Source organism: Mirounga angustirostris, unplaced genomic scaffold (assembly GCF_029215605.1).
Source record: "Mirounga angustirostris isolate CCGP_5_RB_7025 unplaced genomic scaffold, mMirAng1.0.hap1 SCAF_3, whole genome shotgun sequence".
Taxonomy (NCBI): domain Eukaryota; kingdom Metazoa; phylum Chordata; class Mammalia; order Carnivora; family Phocidae; genus Mirounga; species Mirounga angustirostris.
This window is the reverse complement of record NW_026991711.1, coordinates 2,203,908-2,223,527: the sequence shown is the minus strand read 5'-3', so window position 1 is coordinate 2,223,527 and position 19,620 is coordinate 2,203,908. Positions and strand designations below refer to the sequence as shown.

At 47.7% G+C, this 19,620-nt stretch overlaps 1 protein-coding gene across 11 annotated transcripts in view; it reads left to right on the top strand.

Moving 5' to 3' along the window:
• The window catches only part of ARHGEF7 (Rho guanine nucleotide exchange factor 7), a 130,972-nt gene that overhangs the window by 86,836 nt on the left and 24,516 nt on the right, over window positions 1–19,620 (top strand). For all 11 annotated transcript variants that reach the window (XM_054506411.1, XM_045869715.3, XM_045869718.3 and 8 more), the window contains 7 exons: window positions 6,990–7,084; window positions 7,300–7,395; window positions 9,759–9,881; window positions 15,504–15,642; window positions 16,388–16,447; window positions 17,055–17,201; window positions 19,339–19,425. In XM_054506411.1, the coding sequence (XP_054362386.1) occupies window positions 6,990–7,084; window positions 7,300–7,395; window positions 9,759–9,881; window positions 15,504–15,642; window positions 16,388–16,447; window positions 17,055–17,201; window positions 19,339–19,425 (747 nt within the window). The remainder of the gene's footprint in view (window positions 1–6,989; window positions 7,085–7,299; window positions 7,396–9,758; window positions 9,882–15,503; window positions 15,643–16,387; window positions 16,448–17,054; window positions 17,202–19,338; window positions 19,426–19,620) is intronic.

Below are 19,620 nucleotides of genomic sequence, written 5' to 3'. Positions count from 1 at the left end.
TGGAGTGCTTGGTTTTTGTGCATGGGTCACATGTTCTGGGTTCTTTGTGTATCTTGTAAATTTTCACTAAAAATTGGACACTTTAGATTTAGTAATTCTGGATTCTGAACTCTCCTACTCCCAGAATTGGTTGTTACTTTTGTTTACTGACTGACTTTGACTAACTCTGCAGTTTATCTCCCCCACAGCCACTGAGGGCTTCTTTTTGTTAAAGCGTGGCTTCCTAGTATTCATACTCAGAGCTGCAGAGCTTAGTATGTAGCCAATGATTGCTCAAAGATTGTGCTTAAATGGGCTTCCATTCTCTGCCAGCGGATCTGTATGTGGTCAGTTAATTCATTGGGGTGAGAGGAGGCTTTCTAGAACATAAAAGCAATGAATGAAAACAAAAGAAAATACCGAAACTGATTAGACTTCATAAAAGTTAAATAAATTCTTTGCCTTCGAAAAATGGAAACCAAATTACAAGTTAATTGGAACATTTGTAACAGTTATAACAACACAAGATTATCCTTCATGACTGAGGAGCTCATTAATGCACATACGTTAGGATTAGTGGATATATACAAGAGTATGTGAGTGGTATAAAACTGGAGATGTTGGAATCGTTTGGGCCGCCGTAACCGCGCCACAGACTGGGTGGACTCCTCCCAGTTCTGGAGGCTGGGAGTCTGAGATTTGGGTGCCAGCCTCCTTGGGGTTTGGCTGACTTTCCTCTTCCTGGTTGACAGAGGGCTGCCTTTGGTCACGTCTTCACGTGGCGGAGAGACAGAGCCGACCTCTTCATCCCCTTATGTATACTGCCCGAAGGCCTCATCTCCAAGGGCCACCACACTGGGGATTTCGGGATGTCCAAAACATATGCATTTTGGGAGGACACGAACATTATCTATAGCACTCTGACAGTATGGTTAAGCTTTGCATAAAAATTCTGATAGCAACCACTTACGTATCTGGTGAGCAAAGATTTAAAGAGAATCTTCACTTTGATAATGGTGGAAATGTAAATCCATAGTGCTTCTCAAAAGTAATATGGCCGCTGTGTATAGAATTCTGAAAATGGTCAAGCCCTGTAATCTAGTAGTTCTAGAGGAATTACCTAAAACGTGTTCAGTGATGTTTGTGCGAAGGTGGTTTTATTTATTTTTTTTAGGATTTATTTTAGAGAGTGAGAGCAGGGGGGAGGGGCAGAGGGGCAGAGAGTTCCGAGCAGACTCCCTGCTGAGTGCGGAGCCCCTGCATAGGGCCGGATCCCACGACCCTGAGATCATGACCTGAGCCGAAATCAAGAGTCAGACGTTTGACTGACTGAGCCCCCCAGGTGCCCCTGTGCAGAGGTGTTTCGATGGGATTATTATAGTGATAAATTGCAAGCAACCTAAGTATGTAGCAGCTCAAGAACGATTAAGGAACCAGTGGCACATACATTCGTAATTACGAAAAATGCACATGAAGCTTTAAAAAAATACCTGAAATACGTGTTTATGTGCAGTATAAGCAGAATACGAAATTCTAAAGGCCACAGGATTTAATGATGCAAAACCGTTGAAGTAAAAGTGTGCAGGAGAGTGTGGCTTCTCGGGAGTGGCAGACTTCGTCACTTGATCATGCAAGCCACGGTGGCTTGCGACTCTGGCACCAGAGGCCAGACTGTTGGAGACAGAAGCAGGGCGTCAGACTTGAGAGCTGCAGTGGAGGAAGTTCCAGATACTGGAAATCCGGAGTTGATCATTTTCTGTGACAAAGCCAGCCACCACTATTAAGTCTGTTTTCAAATGGGAAAACAGAAAGCAGTTTTCTGTGTCCTAGATCAGTGCGTGATCTGGAGAGCCCTTGCTGTGGGTGGCGGAGCTGGGGGTGCAGGCCCGTGGGTCGTGTGTGTGTGCCCGTCAGTGGGATGGGCTGGCCTGGGGGAAGCCCCCTCGCTGCCTGCACAGGGACTTCACTGTCAGATGAGCTTGGTAACGTTGGCCTTGGCCTGGCGTGTTGGCTTTAGGGAGCCTGGTGAGGTGCTTGGCCTTGAGGAGGTTTTCAGGGTTGTCAGGGAGAGCATGTAGAAGCACTTGGGGCATTAGGCATCACTGGGGTCACTGTGTTGTTTGCAAACAGGCATCCCCTTGAGGGTTACCTGGGAGAGCTACATTCGGGTGACAGGAAGCTGTAATGAAATGTGTCTGTGGCTTGCCTAAGCTTGGTGGATCTTAGCAGTGAAAGCACATGAGCTGCACCTGCAGGATTGTTAAGACCTCTTTCCAGCAGAGCTGAGAGAAGCTCCCAGACAGAGGGAAAGCTCTGGAGATTGGTCCTTTAGGGGGTGAGGAGTTTCCTCAGTCATCATTAGAGAAGGAGATTTCTTAAATATGTCCATCTGTGGAGACAGGTCCTCATGACCTTACGTGTTCAGTGGTACTGGCTCATTTTTCAGGTTCTGTCGAACGCTTTTATCGAGGGCATTATGTTGGTATTCTTTTATGTACAGGAACAGCGAGTAGAGAACTACTTCTCACGCCAGGGGTCGTGAAAAGGCAGGGTAGCTTTTTCTTTTGAAACATTGCAGTTATGGCAGGTGGCAATCACTAGCTTTAATAAATGTACAGTTATAGGTGTGCATTTTTCATAAAACGCTATAGCAACTTCCATGGGCCTTTACCGTGCTCTTGGTGCCTTGTGTCGCTTGGGGCCTCTGCACCTGGGCCAGGGGAGATCGGAGACCGCTGGCCCAGCATCTTACGCTCCCGTAGACCAGCACTGACCCCAGGCCCTCGTTCTGCTGCTTCTCCTTTTCCTTCTGCTTCCCGAGATTAACCAACACCTTAACCGAGATGGCTTTTCAGTTCTTCCCTCCTGATACTGGAGTCCTGGAACAAGTAGCACCACGTGGGAGTCCGGGTTTGGGCCGGAAGGCTGCAGTGCGTGGTTTGTAAGATTTCTTCTACCTTAAGTCAGGATACTCTTGAGTGTCACACCCTGTAAAATCCGCACACTCCCCACCCCCACCTCCACCATACTGCCTTTCTTAAACGGACCCATAGACATGTGCCGTCCCAGGTGGGATGTGGCAGAGCCAGGATTTGCACCCAGGTCTGCTGGGCGCCCAAGGTTGGCTCTTCACTCACCCCTGTTCGCTAAGCCTGGCTTCTTGCCCTGACCTGTATCGTCGTCGACCCAGAGCTTTTGCTGCAGCTGTTGTGTCGTAAACCTTTAGTGTCTGGAAGAAATCTATCCTAAGACCTTACGGATCCCCAAATTTAGAAATACAGTAATATAACGTCTTTCAAAAGGCACAATAACAAACTTTGATCTGGCACCTCCAGACTCTCCTGAGAGTTGGTTACTAAGAACATGCAGACATGAGCAAGCTCTGTTCAATCAGTAATTTCCAGTGCGAGTGGGTCCTTGGGGCTGAGGGTGTGGAGCTGGGGGAGGGGGGCTTGGAATTGCTTCCTCCAGCAGCGCGGCCAGCCCGTTCCTTCCTCTCCTCTCCCCAGAGGCTCACGTCCTGTCTTACAATCTGTTTTTTGAAAATGTAAGTACAGTTTAATAGACCGGGTTGGGAGGAAATGGTCAGGGATAATGTTTTCCTTGTGTGGTGGGGCCGATGAGGTGGGGGGGTTATTTCCTACTGTCTGATCCGTTACTGTCCCAGGGGCATGCTTAAGAACAAACCAGGGTTGTGTTTCTATAAGTAGGTTTTAGTTCATGATGATCTTTCATCTTGATCAAATCTCCAAGAAAATGTTATGCTGCTTAGGTAAATTAGTTCTTTATTTTTAAAGGACTCAATGACTTGAAGTATGAAACCTACCAAAATTTGCGGTGAATCAGTGATACTAAGTGCTCTGTGAATGGTGGTGGTAACAAAGTGAGTTTCTGTGTCTGTAAGGTAGTGAGCTCAGTCTTTGTTTTGCTCTGCTGCGCCAGCTGACAGTTCAGGGATTGTCTGTGTGGCCTGCCCGGTGCCCTCCTCCTGTGTGGCCCCATTGTCTGACGGCTGGGCTCTCCACGCCTCATGCCTGAGGGAGAGCTGGCGCTGGCGGAGCCCCGCCGTCCTCACGGCTGTGGGACGCAGGCCACTCCTGCTGTGAGCCCTGCCTGCGCTCTCTGGGGCAGCCTGCGTGTGATGGAGCTCTGCAGCGCGGCTGGGAAGTCACATGGGGTCCTGCAGCAGCCAGAGCGTGCAGAAGTCCAGAAGGGGGAGACAGGTGCTGATGAGCTGGGGGGGCTGGGGGGTGGCACGTGTGGCTCCTGGCCTCAGCGGGACTCAGCCAAGTCTGGTCGAGTGTTGGTGGAAAAGCTGAGTGTAACTTGGATTGTTTGGGTGGGGGGATTATAGAACTTGTCTTTAGCACTTACTTGAAAAGCACGTTTGTGACTGCTAGTTGACATTAACCAACTTAACTGCCTTACTATGGTTTTTTGGTAGAGGATTCTTTGGCATTGTTTCTGGTACATTCTTAGGGGAGGCTTTTATATCTGCATACTATGATTTAATGCTGTGATGGAGGAAATGCCATTTTATCTGACTCACAGTCATCCCGGTGATGTTTTCTTGTACTTACCGCCTCTCATTGTATAAAAGGTGCATGGGTTTTCAAGCACTCTAAGCAGCACTGCTAATAGTTTGTAATATTTGTAACCAACACATGAAATCACAGTTTAATTTTTGTTGGAACATTGAAGAACTTTCCATCTTCTGCATCGGTGACAGATTAAATTTTTTATTTTTTTTCAGTTCAAGGACTATTTACTTGGATTCATGTTACTTTTAAAGGATAAGGTCTGGTGTAAAGTATAATTTTCTGATGCAGTGGCTGGCGTCACAGTATGTTCTCTGTCCACCGTTCCTTTGACATTTGTGTCCAGTGACCGTTTCTTCGAAGGGAGACATTGTAATCCTGGGACCAGCACCCAGATTTTCCCACAAAGGAATGAACTCCCAGAGCAGCCCCTCCGCCCTCCGTCTCGCTCCCCCATTCTTGCATGAATAGACCCATTCAGGGGCGAAACCAGAGCCCAGTGTCACAGTGAAAGCGACTGATTCTCTTCATCTTAGATAGCGTAGCATGTAAGTTATTTAATCAGGTTTGCATTTACTTACGAAGGACTGTGCTCTCCCGAGGACACACAAAACAGTGAACAGACTAAGAATCCATGTTGTATGCATGTTACTGATGTTGAAATCTAAATTTAGCTGAATGATTACTTTTTTAATGTTTAAGCATATATATTTTAATTATCAACCTGGGAAGAAGACTGAGTGTATTTGTTTTTTTTTTTTTTAAGATTTTATTTATTTATTTGAGAGAGAGAGAATGAGAGAGAGCGAGTACATGAGAGGGGGGAGAGTCAGAGGGAGAAGCAGACCCCCCGCCGAGCAGGGAGCCCAATGTGGGACTCGATCCAGGGACTCCAGGATCATGACCTGAGCCGAAGGCAGTCGCTTAACCAACTGAGCCACCCAGGCGCCCGACTGAGTGTATTTGTATTTATTCTATACAACTTTGTGCGTGATTGAGGATGGTTGGTTTCGGAAGAGAAGTAGCACATCTTAGTGCATTTCGTGGACACTCTGAAGCACGTGGGATGTGATACTGAAGAAGGTGCTGGGCTGCTGACAGAGCGGGAAGGAAAAAGGGGATTGAGGAAGGGATTTGCGTTCCTTACTTACATCGGGTCTCCTGGGAGCCCAGATTCCTGCACTCAGCCTGGCGGCCAGAGAGGGCACAGAGGGGGCCGGGCTGTGTCCGATCCAGGTGCACACGCCCCACACGGGCTCTGCTCCTCACTAGCGCTTTGATTTTGGAGGATCCTTCCAGAGGACAAGACTGAAGCAGAGAGGGTAAGAGGAATAGTTTTCCTGAGGAGGAGAGCTACTGCTGGCCTTGTCTCCTCCCCGCCCTGCCCTGGGAGGGGCCTCTGCTCTTGGCCATTGTCATGGAAAGAGGCTTATTTTTTAATTCAGCTGTTTTGCACTTTTTTTAATTTTTTTTTTTTAAGATTTTATTTACCCATTTGAGAGAGACAACAGAGATCATGAGCAGAGAGAGGGAGAAGCAGGCTCCCCACTGAGCAGGGAGCCTGATGCGGGACTCGATGCCCAGGACCCTGAGATCATGACCTGAGCTGAAGGCAGACGCTTAACCGACTGAGCCACCCAGGGGCCCCATGTTTTGCACTTTTTATCTAACATAGGGTATCAGGAAATATTTTAAGGTTGATCTATCATTCTTTAAAGTAGTGGCTATTTAAGGGCTTTATACTGGTGGACTTTTAATTTTTAATGTGTATAGCATGATCTGAGACCATCATTCTCTAGTGAAATTGATTTATATTTGCTAGGCTCAATCTAAAGAGTAAACTTGATTTTATTATTAGTTGAAATATACTTTGCATATGTTAAAATGCATGGATTTTAAGGGTACAGTTCAGTGAGTTTTGACAAGTGTATTTATTTGTAACAACTACTCAAATTATGATACAGAACATATCTATCACCCTAGAAACCTAGGCCCCTTCCCCATTGTCAGTCCTCCCCCCTTCTTCTTTCTGCCCTCAACAGATCAGTTTTGCCTGTTCTTGGACTCCCTGTAAATGGGATAGGCATGGCATCCTTTTGTGAATGGCTGGCTTCTCCTGCATGACACCGTGTTGGAGATTGATCTGTGTGTGCGTGCTGTTGTGATGTGAGCAGATGGGGCATCACTTCTCTGATGATGGAATTCATCCCAGCCTCGTTCTACGTGTTACCCGTCCCACGTGTTACCCGTCCCACGTGTTACCCGTCCCACGTGTGCTTGGCAGTGCGAGGAAGTGAGCTGTGTTGCTGCGGGAAGAATCTGTTTACACAGGTTTTCATAGTTAATGGTCACAGGGAGGGGTAGCAAACACATCGGTATTCTGTAGAAGCAGCACGTGAGTTTGGATAGTGATGAAATTCCCAAAGCTGCTAAATCCTAACGGCGAATAATGCCATTTATCATTTGTTGTAGGTGCTACAGAATATTTTGGAAACAGAAAATGAATATTCTAAAGAACTTCAGACTGTGCTTTCAACCTATCTACGGCCTTTGCAGACCAGTGAGAAGTAAGTTGGATGATAAATTGTATTAACTGCAGCATAGTCGACACCTAGGCTGTTTGCTCATGTTCTCTGAGAATAGAGGATAGAATGCTGGTGTGATCCGGTGTACCAGTTTGTTTTAGATGTAGGGATTTTTAGTAGATGGAGCCTCTGGGCATTGGGAGCAGAGAGGGGAGTGAAACTGTATGTACTTTCACTGTTATTTTTCTTGGTTCTAGGTTAAGTTCAGCAAACACTTCATATTTAATGGGAAATCTAGAAGAAATATGTTCTTTCCAGCAAATGCTTGTACAGTCTTTAGAAGAATGCACCAAGTAAGTAAGACCCTAAAAATTTGCAAAATTCAGGTCATAGTACAACTGGTATTTAAAGAATCGAGTTTAATGTAATTTTAGAAATCACATTTCTAATGATGGAAACTGTTACTTTGAATCTTTTTGGTGTATCAACTTTTATAGTAAAAGTTGTGTTTTTGACTGTCTAGTGTTTATAGTAGGGGTCTCTACTGACTGTAGAGAAAGGAGAGAGACTTGTCAGGAGTAGGAATTTTTAAGGGGAGGAAGATCCCGTGCAGGTGGGCTCCTTCTGCACGTGTTCCTGGCCCTCTGGAAGCGGAGGGATCGTAAAGCACTATGTCTATAATGTGATGATCATGCTTGGTTTTACCTTTTCCATGGTATTTTGTGGGAAGTGGGGAGGCATGTTCTGAATGATTGGCCATCTGCTTCACTTTTTTTTTTTTCTGTGTGACTGTTTTGTTCTTGGTCAACATCAGACATATCGAAGGGTGTTTACTAAGTGCCTGCTGGGCGTTGGAAGACTTGAAGTCATAATGCACATGAACACAGTTTCTCGGCTGTAGGTCTCGATGTTGATTTGCCTGTGGACTTGGTAGAGGAAGGACATCCTTCTTATTTTTAAATTCTGTTTCTGTGTCAGCAGGACCAGGAAATTTTTTCTCTTGGAATCTGGTTGGTCTCTGGTTTTTCCTTCCCTGTAGCGTTTTGTCTTTCTCCCTCTTGGAAGTGGTGAGGGATGTTCTGCCCTCTGTGCCCCAGACCGACAGTTAGTTGGCCAGGCTCAAAGTAGGTTCCAGGTTTCCTCCAGGCTCTTGATCCTGGAAGGTGTGACAGGGAAACTGAAGGACACAGGAAGTACTGACTTTCAAACAGAAATTCACATTATGTTTCCTTTTGTAGCATTTTTAGTTTGTATAAAGTGGCATTAATTACCGGGCATGAAAAGAGTAGTTTGAGAATCGCTTTGCTTTCCTTTTGGTGACTGGAGGTCATTTGCCAGCAATGTGGGGCCTTTGCAAGAAGCCAGCCTCCATGTGTTTGCCCCCGCTTTTCCCAGTGGCCTTGGATAACGTGGACTAAATAATACTTGTGGAGTGCATTTGTAGCGCCTCTCTTGGGCCTTCCCTCAGGCTTGTCTGCACTGCACATGTATGGATCTGATCCCTGAAATTCAGGGAGAGCACAAAGGGGCCGAGAGTCCAACATCTCGTCAAGCTGCAGGCGTTGGAGTTGTCTCGGACCTCAGTGTGACCTAGGTACTGTTTTGGTCAAGTTCCTCAAGGGCATGGTGCGTTGGTGTTAGCTGCTGGAGTTTCGATGGTGGGACGGAGGGTTTGAGACTAGCTTCCTTATCAGCCGTTCCTCTTACCTTTTATCACGAATATTCTGAAAGTTCGCAGAGATTGGTGCAGAACTCAGATGCATAGTCCTAGGATTTCCCCCCAACATCCCAGCAGCTCGGGTTGAGCCAAACTGTGCAGTTTGTTCTCGGGGCTTAGCTGTCCCACATGGCCCAGCCTTGGCCATCATTGGCCCCAGAGCGTAGAGAGCTGTGTCCTTTCCTTCTCCAACTGCCAGTCGTCTCCAGAATCTTCCTCTCTGGCCATCTGCTGCCTTCAGACAGTTGGTTTTATCTTTTGTCCAAAGTTTGTGTACCTGCAGGAGAGTCCATTTGATAGGATAAGGTGGCTGTAACCTGAAGGGGAGCCTCCTCCTTGCTAGAAGCCAGCTGAGGGCGTGGCCTCGAGCTTGGAGTCTGATGGGCCTCCCAAGTAAGGACCACTCATCGTCAGTTGCTGTTCTTCCACAGTTGGTGCTGACCATCTCCCCTTCTGTTCTTTTTGTTCTTGTGAGTTTATGCCTGTTTGAGGCTCAGCACCTGTCACAGCCTAGATTTGAGAAGGGAGAAAGGGGTCTGTGGGGGGCTGGGCCTCCAGCTTTCACCTAAATGGAAGGAGGACTGTGGTGTTCGTGGTGTGTGTGTGCGCGCCTGTCTCGATGCTACCTCAGTAGCAAACCTCACCAGCCAAGTGATTTTATAATTCCCCTCTTACACAGAGCTGAAGGATTCATGGCCTCTGTTTCTCTCACTGCCCAAAGCTTTGCTCTGTGGGCTTGTAGCTGTGCCCAGCTGGCTCATGGCAGCCGGACGCCGGAGCAGAGATGGGGCTTAGTCTGCTGCTTTATAGCAGGGGCTTTCAGGGCCGGCACTTGCTAGATTGCTGGTATGAGCACGTGTTCTGGGATTTGTATATTTGGCTCTCGTAGAGGTGGTATACAAGGAGGTCTTCCTCACTCAAATTTTCTGTTTATTACTTGGCAATTTCCCTTCTTTCTGTAAAATTTAGGATGATTTCCCTTATGTTGCATATCTCTAGGTTGCCAGAAGCTCAGCAGAGAGTTGGAGGATGCTTTTTAAATCTGATGCCACAAATGAAAACCTTGTACCTTGCGTACTGTGCCAACCACCCATCTGCAGTGAATGTTCTCACAGAGCACAGGTACGCTCCCTCCGACACCCTCCTCTGAGGGGAAAGGACCTCTTGGGGTGCCCTCCACGTCAGCTCGATGTGGCCACGCGTTACATGAAATGCAGTGCTGATATCCGCTTGTCTGTTGAATGGTTATGGTGTTTTTAGTCTCCTCTTGAGCTGAGTGCCCGAGAGGCACTGGTAAGGGGTCTCTGAGGTGCTGAGTAGCATTTTTGGAGTAGAAAAAGGATGTTTTTTTGAAGTCTCCCTTCAGCCTGGAGCCCTTGGGATAGTGGGTTGGAGGAAGTGTTAGGATTCTGGAATGTAGTTGCGAGCTAACTCCAGGCTGCTGGAATCCTGTTTCTCTGAGTTCGTCGAACTGGAAGCACGGGGGATGGAATTAGATTTGCTGTAAGAGAAAATGCTACTTTTAAAACTGGGGCTGGGTTTTCTAGGTAAAAGTGTAAGTTGGAGATAATTGGCTTCGGTTTCTCAACCTGAAACCGAACTAAAAGAAGTGAAGCAGAAGGCACAGATCTGCCGCTGTTTTGGTGAGACCCGGCAGCGGAAGGAGGCAGAGGAGCAGCTCTGTGGCTGGGAGGCGCTGCTCAGTGGGGTGCAGGGGCTCCGTTTCTGCTTCTCAGAGGGACACCAAGTTTTACTAAGTGTGCTAGGAAGATGGTCACAGTTACTTTTGAAAAGAGCCATTTAAAAATCTTTTAAACTGTGAATGAAAAAATTGTTCTAGTAGCATTAAGGATAAGTTACAGTTAAATATTTAAATATTTCAACTTAAGAACTCTTGGTAAGCAAGCATGTTTGAGCTATTTATAAGCTGAGCTGAGACTCAAGGGTAGTGTCCCTGTGAGTGGGGCTGGATTGTGGGACCGTGCAGGGAGGGCCTCTGGCTCATTTGACTTGGTTTGAGCCCCAACTCCACTCAGCTGGCGAGCCTTGGGTAAGTCGTCTTGCTTCTCTGGGCTTTATTCCCTTCTCTGAAAGTGCCGACTGATGGGGTTATTGTAAGCATTAAGCAAAACGTGTGTGAACGGACTGGAACTGAGTGAGCGTGGCAGGTCTTCCCCGCGCCCCTCCCCCAGGAGACCCTGTGCTTTCACTGCTGCTCAGTGTGCTGACACACAGTAGGAAAGCCTCTCCAGTCCTGAAACGAGGCAGCAGCCTCTGCCAGGTGACAGAAGGAAAGGGAGGTCAGGATATATGGTGTCCACAGAAATGGAACCCAAAGAACCCCAGCCCTCTCTCCCCTAAACTCTTCCTCTTTGCCTTTCTGGGACGGCGGCTGTGTCCACACATACCTTCTGTTAAGTGCTCTGCCGTCACCTCCTGGGCATTAGAATTTCCATGAAAGTTGAATGTGCAAGGATTACATTTATATTTCTGAGAATTCCACAGGAATTCTTGACGTGGCAATAGGGGAGATAAACAGAAAGCAAATAGGATGTTAGGGTAAAACTGTCCTTTAAAATTTTTGTTCTCCTTCCTTTTTGGGGGTTGGGGGTTGATCCTCTAGGGTTGGGCTGGAAGTCTAGAGAGGGTGGGGTGGGCACTTTTGGGGACTGATTCTAACTAGATATTTTTCCCCATGGAATTAAGGATCTGTCCTGAAGATGGCATTTAAAGTGATTCAGATTGTTTACAAAAATGTTCAGACTTTGAAGGGAAATGCTTGCAAGTATGTGATGTTTATTCCCTCTTCTGTGCTATTACTTCACTGATTGTTTGTGTCCTAGCTGAAACTTAAGTGCAGCATTTTCCCAAAATAACAGGGAAGGAATACAGACAAGTTTGAGTGGGGAACCTCTGTACCGTCTCCATGTGGCGTGTCCTCGGGGTGCAAGGGTCACGGTCCTGCTCTGGCAGGGTGAGCCGTGAGAGCGGGCGCAACTCGGGCTGCCGGGACGTGCGCTGCCTGTGTGCCCTGCTGAGGTCTCTGGGCAGCGAGAGGCCCCGCCCTGCCCACCAGTCGGACCCTGCTTCGCAGGCGTTAAGTTGGTGAATTGAGGCAGGGTTGCAGTTGGCTGGGAGCTTCTGTTCGTGTTCACCACGTTTTATTCTGGCCTCTTAACCTGTAACCTCTTCCCTGCTTCCCTTACATTTGTTGCGAGTCTTAAAGCTGCCACACTTACGGGTTGATTAACCTATTTTTATGCTTGAATATACTTTTTAAGGATTGATTCAGGTGTACTGATGAGAAGTTTTAAAGGCTTTATTTGCTTGCAATTGTGTGATTGCTCATTGTGTTGAAATTCTGAGTGTGAATCTTGGGAATGCATAGACAGGGATGCCTGTTGTGTAGAATCAGAGCTGAGAGGTTCCTTTTGCATTTTCATGATAGTAGACATAGAGGTTCCTGGCTGCCTATTTTAAATGAGTTATGTGTTTCGTAATTTAGTCTGTAAATGAATTTTATTTTTTCCCCAGCACTGTAATTGTTGCTTTTTGCTTGGCTTACATGATGGTTCTCTGTATGAGTGTCCTTTTGTTGGCGTGCACAGTGTCCTTTCAGTAACTCCAGAGGAGATCTTCTGTATGAGGTTGCTAGCATCAGTAGAAAGTAAGCTGAAAGAGCCATTGTTTTGTCAGAATGGCCGTAACCAGCTGTTTTCTCTTGTTGTACTCAATTTAAAAAACTAAAATGAAATATGATCTATAAAGACTTAACTGTGTACATGTTCTGGCATTCTGAGATCATGGATGTTAAAAGAAGTTACTTTTGTTTGCAGAGATGTCATTTTAAATTCTTAGTTTTAGGGTGTTTCTGGAGGGGGCGAGGAGTGGAACTTGCTTAGTTCTGTTACTTTTTCTCTGCCATAACTACAGTTAGGAAATTTCATATCCAAAAATATATATAAAAAAAACAAAAACAAAAACAAAAAAACATTCCGAATGGACTTTCTTGTGGTTTTTCTTGTAGTAGGAAAGGCTCCGCATGGATCGTGTTTGAAGGAGTTGTGAAATACACTTTTCGTGCCAAAGAGTTCGGCTTTTATGGGCCTGTGCTTGATCAGTTGTTCAACACTTAGAGAAATGCTGCTCATGTATGCCTTTCTCCTTCTTAAGTCTGTCCTTTCACTCCACTGCTTTAGGGATGGGTAGGGTAGCTGGAAGAGACGGGCATTTGAGGAAGAAGGTGTGAGGGCCAGGCACCATGTGTGTGGGACACAGAAGAGTACAGCAGGGTCAGAAGGACCACACCAGCCACTCGAGTCCAGCGTGGGCCTCAGGGCCCTCCTCGGGCTCAGCCACCCTGCTAGCAAGGAGGACGGGGGCCTCCGTCCTCACAGGTGCCTCTGTAAAGGTGCATGATAACGACACCGGTGTGGCAAGCTCAGTGACGTGCTGGGGATTATGTACAGAAGCCTCTCGGATGCCGAGTGGAGTGCTTGTCCAAAAGTGGGTCATCCCCTACCCTCTGTCCTTCCCGATGCGTTCTCCTGGCTACCGCTCTCCCTTCCATCCAAGTTGAGCAGAAGGGAGTGGCTGGGAGAAAGCCGGCCTGGGAGCACTCCTCAGTTACCCACCCCAGCTTAGTGGGGAGGAGTCGATGTCGAAGAAGGGAGGAGGCAAAGTGGTGATGCAAACAGGTGCCCGAGGGTGCTGCTCCTGGCCCTTAGACCCCCACAGTGTCAGGGGTAGGCACTGGACCGATGCGTGGCAGGGTTGCAAAACCCTGCTGTGCCGGGCTTCCTGCCGTCAGGGGTTTGTCCAGAGAAAACCAGTCTCTGAAACATGTTAGATACCCACACCCCCACACATACCTCGAGAGAAAGCTCAGCAGCTTCTCTGATGATTTAAGTCACATCACTATGAAGGGCTGTCTCACAGGAATAAAATCATGAAGCCTTAATCTTACAGAAATGAGAAAACATTATGTGTGGTAAGTTTTTATAGCTTAGGATTATGTGAAACCTTCCCCTTTTTAGTGATTTGCCTGGACTTTGATAATGCTCCAAAATGTGTATATATAAATTTATTTGAAAGGTTGATTTTAAGAAATGGAGCAGTCGGTACAGATGGGCGGATAGGCAGGCAGATGGCAGGTGCCGTTCACCACGTTAGTCCCGTATTGTTTACACAGCCCAGGCACGCACTCTGGCTTCAGCGAGTGCCCCTTGCTCAACCAGGCCACCTCCTTTTCATAAACCTGACTTTAGGTAGAAGTAGCTGTCTAAGGAAGTCTTCGTGCTTAAGAAGTGTAAGACTAGTTTCATAATGATTGATTCCTTTGTTTTCAACCTGAAATGTGAAGCCCTTTATTTCTGAGTTGGTTTAGTTGAGTGAACTGCTTTCCCCGTGGATGCGTGAGATCAGTCGCGGTTGGGTCAGAGGTAGGTGGTGCCGACACCGATTCTTGTCCTCGCGTTTCCGAGCGAAGTCCTTTTGGTTGAACTATAGGAGACGGTCGTAGTCCTTTTGAACTAGCAGGGTATACATTTTGAGTGGATTTCGATACCGAAAGGGTGTGCATTTTCAGCAGGAGCCCTTATGCGGCTGGCTCCAAGGAGCTTGGGCAGTGGCAGGTGTAGCCGAGTTGGGGCTGGGGGGGCAGAGGAGCTGAGGCCGGGCTGGGGGTCCCTGGGGTCAGGTCAGGTCACCACACTGAGTTATAACTGCTCAGTTAACCTTCAGGGTTTTCATATTTTTTGGCTTTGCTTAGTGTTCTTGCCCGTAGGTGACATGGGGGCTCAGCATCTGAGTTGGTGTGTCCTCTCCGCCAGCTTGTCTGTCCCTCCCGTCCCCATGCCTGGAGTGATGTAGGGGCAACAGGAGAACAGGGGTGCAGGAGAGGCACAGGTGGACAGGTCCGGTCCCCGGCGTGAGTCCTGACGTGCGTGTCGCTGACCGGGCTGATGCCCACCGCTGCACTCCTGGCCTGCTTGGCCCGTTCCAGACGACGTAGCTGTTGAACTGAAACACTCAGGGCAGACCCAGTGTGCTGGTCGTGGAAGTTAGAGGAGAAATGGAATGAGGGTGACAGGAGCGCGGGAAGTGTGCGGGCTTTCAGCTTCTTTCATCTCTGAATATGCGCTCAGTGTCCTCATCTCAAACGTGGGTGACGTTCTTTATATATCGTGAGGGCTGAGTGAAGTGATGATGGAACAGTGCTTTTGAAATGGTAAAGCCCAAGTGGATCAGTTACTTGACTGCGCTGTCTCGGGCTCGTTCCTCACAGGATGCTTCCGGGGCCGTGGGCTGGACCGGTAGGCGCCTAGGCAGTGCCCTGGTCCAGTGCGTGGTAGCACTGAAGCGTCTTCTGCCTTCTTTTTTTTTAAAACCGCCTCGAGGTGCCCAGATAATCGAAGTCCGTTCTCGCTTGGAGAACGCTTGCTGGAATTTGGACGCTCCCGTGTGAACTTGCGGGGGTGGCCTCTCGTGAGTGGAATCGCCAGTGTTCGCTTCTGCGCGGCTGTTCTTGCTCCTGTCCAGAGCAGTCACGGCACGAACCCCCTGGGGTTGTCCCCTTCGGTGTCCCAGTGTAGCCAGCACCCGGGTGGCCAAGTGGGAGGTGTTAGAGACCCCGTTACCCCTCACCGGCTGGTGCTGCTGGTGGGCAGAGTGTGGGCCCCTGCCGGTGCGCTCGCGCTAACCGCCGCGCCGTCTGCTCTCCCCACGTGGCCGCCGGCTGCGCAGCGAGCAGCTGGGAGAGTTTATGGAGACCAGAGGCGCAAGCAGCCCGGGGATCCTGGTGCTGACCACCGGCCTCAGCAGACCGTTCATGCGCCTGGACAAGTACCCCACGCTGCTCAAGGAGCTGGAGAGACACATGGAGGTACTGTGCTGCGGGCCGGTCGCTCGGGATCCGATACCCAGTCAGAGAAACTCCCAGTCCACTTCCGGGGCCAGAACCCACCAGCGTGCTTTAAGGGGTTTGACGTAACGGAGTTTCAGAAATGGTTCTGTGAAATACCAAGTTTTCTGCTTATCCCAGCTCCATAAAAAGCATGTCGTCCTTCATCTCCTCTGTCACCCATTGCTGCTGTTAGAAAAGTCTCCAAAAACTAGAGAACGTTAATCTCGATGTTGAGTGGCACTGAGATGCCCTATGAGGGACACTTAGCCGCAGATGGTCAGGGCAGTAATGGTAAGAGAGTCCATCAGTTCCTCATCCAGATGTGTCTGTCTTTTGAGTAGTAGGCTGTAGGCCTGACAGACACTTGTGTCCAGGCTGCTGTCTGGGGGAGGGTTGGCACACTTTCCCTGTGACGAGTGGGCCCTGCGGCCCCTGCCCCGTGCCCACCTCCGCTCTGGGACGCCAGAGCCGCAGAGGCCCCGTGGGAGGCCGGGTGGAGCGGGGTGGGTGCAGACTCCTGCCTCGGGCTTCTCTCTCCTCACGCTGTTCTTTCCCCGGAGTCCAGCGGCTCTGCGAGAGCAAGAATGGCACTTTAATGCTGAGAAAATAAGATCTGCTGTGGGTTGAAAAGTGTTGGGAAAGTTTCAAGCTAGTCTGTAGAGTGCCTTTTAAAGAAAAAAAACCTTTACATTATGGAAACTAATAGTGTTTCTTCTATTCAAAGGATTATCATCCAGATAGACAAGATATTCAGAAATCCATGACTGCCTTCAAAAATCTCTCGGTAAGTGATTAAGCCAGATGTAATGGCTTTATCCCCCAGGCATTATTATGACAAGGGAATGTAGAAAAATTTTTTGTCACCTAAAAATGTCCGATGATAAAAGATACTGAGGGCTAGAATTTGGGTGTACTCAAGTAAAAATGAACATGGTAGTTTATTTACCATGGTGGTAAATTCACATGCTTTACTGGGCTGTGGACACCAGGAAAATTACAAATAGTTTAACCTTTAAAAAGGCACCGCATGTTTGATCTATAGTTACTTGTAAAGGTCCTCCTCCACGGGCAGTGTCTTTGGCGAGGATGAGTTCAGTCCCGCTCTGTCACCGTGCTGCCACATCCCCTGTGTTTCTGGAATGTGCCTCACAGCATTTGCTCTTGGTCCCCTGCTCAGCCTTTGCACTAGCAGAGACCAGTAACACCAGAAAATTCCAGTTTAAAACCAGTCCAGAGTGCCATGGGTGTTGTCCCTCTTAATTCCGTGCTCGTGAATTCAGCGCATCCTCATTCAGTGGACTATCTGTCTCAAGAAGAAACAAAGTAATATGGCCAATACTTGAGGTTCTGGAAGCTTCTGTGTCTTCTAACAGTGGTATTCTGTGTCTCAGGCCCAGTGTCAGGAAGTACGGAAAAGGAAGGAACTAGAATTGCAGATTCTGACGGAGGCCATCCGGAGCTGGGAGGGAGATGACATTACGACCCTGGGCAGCGTTGTGTACATGTCCCAGGTCATGGTTCAGTGCGCCGGGAGTGAGGTACGCAGGGCCCGAGCGCTGTGCGCCGTGCCCCCCTCCGCAGAGCGGTGGGAATGGAGTGGAGGGACGAGGTGGCTGTTGGACTGGTGGTGGTCCTGTTCCCATCCCCAGAGTGTCTTTCTTGAAACAATTTAAGATGCCTTGGGGGAAAATGGAGTTGAGAGCTGAACATAATTTGTATTCAGTATAATTTGTTTTGTAAATGCTTTCTCAGATTCCTCAGTGACAGTCAAGAATGTAAATACTTTAGAATGTTATGCTTTTATGATCGCATAATAAGCAATTTTAAAGGAATGTCAAATTTAATAGGATTCTTGTATCCTAATTTGGTATCTGCCTTTTGTCCTTGTGTGACATAAAAGTGGGTTCTGCTGTTAGTGAGGCTCAGCTCACAGTGGACCACTTGACCAGTGTAAGTCAGCCAGGACGAGTGATGATCAGCCTGTGTCACCTGAAGGGTGGTGTCCAGACACGACCTGCGTCACGGGTGTCTGCTGCAGAGCGGGATGTATGTCCCCACCTGCCTGGGCCTTCCTGCCGACGCGATCACTCTAGGAAGTCTGTCTTCGGTGGCTTAGATCATTCGGCCTGTTGTGTCCTCTCTCCTGGTTGGCAGTTGTGGAAATCCAGTACCTGGTGGGTTTGGTTTAAGTGAGAGATGAGTGTAGACTCTTGTATCACCACCAGGGGAAACCACGATTTGTTTCCCTGTGTGGGAGTTCCATTCACTTGCTCACCAAGCAAGCGTCTCTTCTGGAGTTTTGTCCTACCTTTGTGTGTGTCAAAACAAAACAAACCAAGAACAGTAATTAACATGATCAAAATATGCTAAAGACCCATTTGCAAACTTGAAACTCTTAGGACAGTAAGAAAACCGATACTAACGTCAGTTTGGGGACTGTAGGAAATCGTGATTTCTAGTCTACTACATTGACCGAAAGACTCCAAATCTTTCCAGAAAGTCTTTTAATCATGCACTTTTAAATGTTGGGAAATGTTTCTTTCTTTTTTTTTTTTTTTTTAAAGATTTTATTTATTTGACAGAGACACAGTGAGAGAGGGAACACAAGCAGGGGGAGTGGGAGAGGGAGAAGCAGGCTTCCCGCTGAGCAGGGAGCCCGACTTGGGGCTTGATCCCAGGACCCCGGGATCATGACCTGAGCCGAAGGCAGACGCTCGGTGACTGAGCCACCCAAGCTCCCCTGTTGGGAAATGTTTCTTTACTTTGTTTTTTTAATAATGTGAGATCTATGAAACATGAATAGGTGTGCTCAGACAGTGGTTCCAAGCCGTGCCTGGGAAGATGGTGGTGGGTCGGACAGGTTTCTTGAGGGGGCCTCTCCGGGCCTGGGTTCTGAGGACTCCCGCCACGCGTTGCACACCTCTGTGCACGGCACGTAGGAAGGGCTGTCACACAAGTTTGAAGTGCGCAACCTGTTTTCAAGGCCTGTGGCATGTGACTGGCACTGGAGGACTGCGGAAGACCCTGCTTCTGGACCCCTCAGCGTTTGCGGGCCGTGTGGAAATGGCCGCTCGTGGAAAGGGCCGTCTGCATTCTTTACATTCCCAGGAATCTGTCCTTTCGTCGTGGTTTCTCGGAGGCTTTTTTTTTTTTTTTTTAAACCTTTTTGAAGCAAGTGGTTTTTAATAGAAATGCTTTTAAGTCTTTCATGTGAACTAGGTAAGATTTATAGCATGGATGAAAACAACATTGAATTGATGTATCAGGCTTTAAGAGAAGTGCCAGGAATTATTAATAGACTAAAGTTGATTTTAACATTTTATCCTGTCCTCCTTCAGCTTGAAAGGTCCACCTGTTCTCCGCCACAACCCCCAAACTTTATGAGTTCTTTATTTTCTCTCAAACATAAAAAAAATTTTAGACTAATTAAAAAGAGTTAATGGCAGAGCTGAACTCCTTAACCAACTTTTTTTTTTTTTTTGAAAGATGCTACAGGGGCTACTTGTAAGTCTAAGACTTTATCATAATTTTGTTTCCATTTATTTTAGCTGATAGAATTTGGTAGAAACAAGGAACTATGGTACATGTTTCATAAGATCTAATGTAGATACTTGTTCTCACATCTGTATGTTTTAAAAACAAAATTACTTGGATTTGTTTGTTCTTTTACATTAGGAAAAGAATGAGAGATACCTTCTGCTCTTCCCAAATATTTTGCTAATGTTGTCTGCCAGTCCTAGGATGAGTGGTTTTATCTATCAGGTAAAATACATTTTAAATTTATATTTTATTGCTTACTGTGGACCTAAGAGTCTGTTCCAGGCGTAGTTTGGATTTTTGGGTGAAGTACTTCGTGTCTGTGCTCGCATTCTGTTCGTACTGCTGTACGCACAGCGTTCCTTCGTTTGGTATGGACACGTAGCTCCTGGCCACGTTTCTGTGGGCCCGTGCAGACGG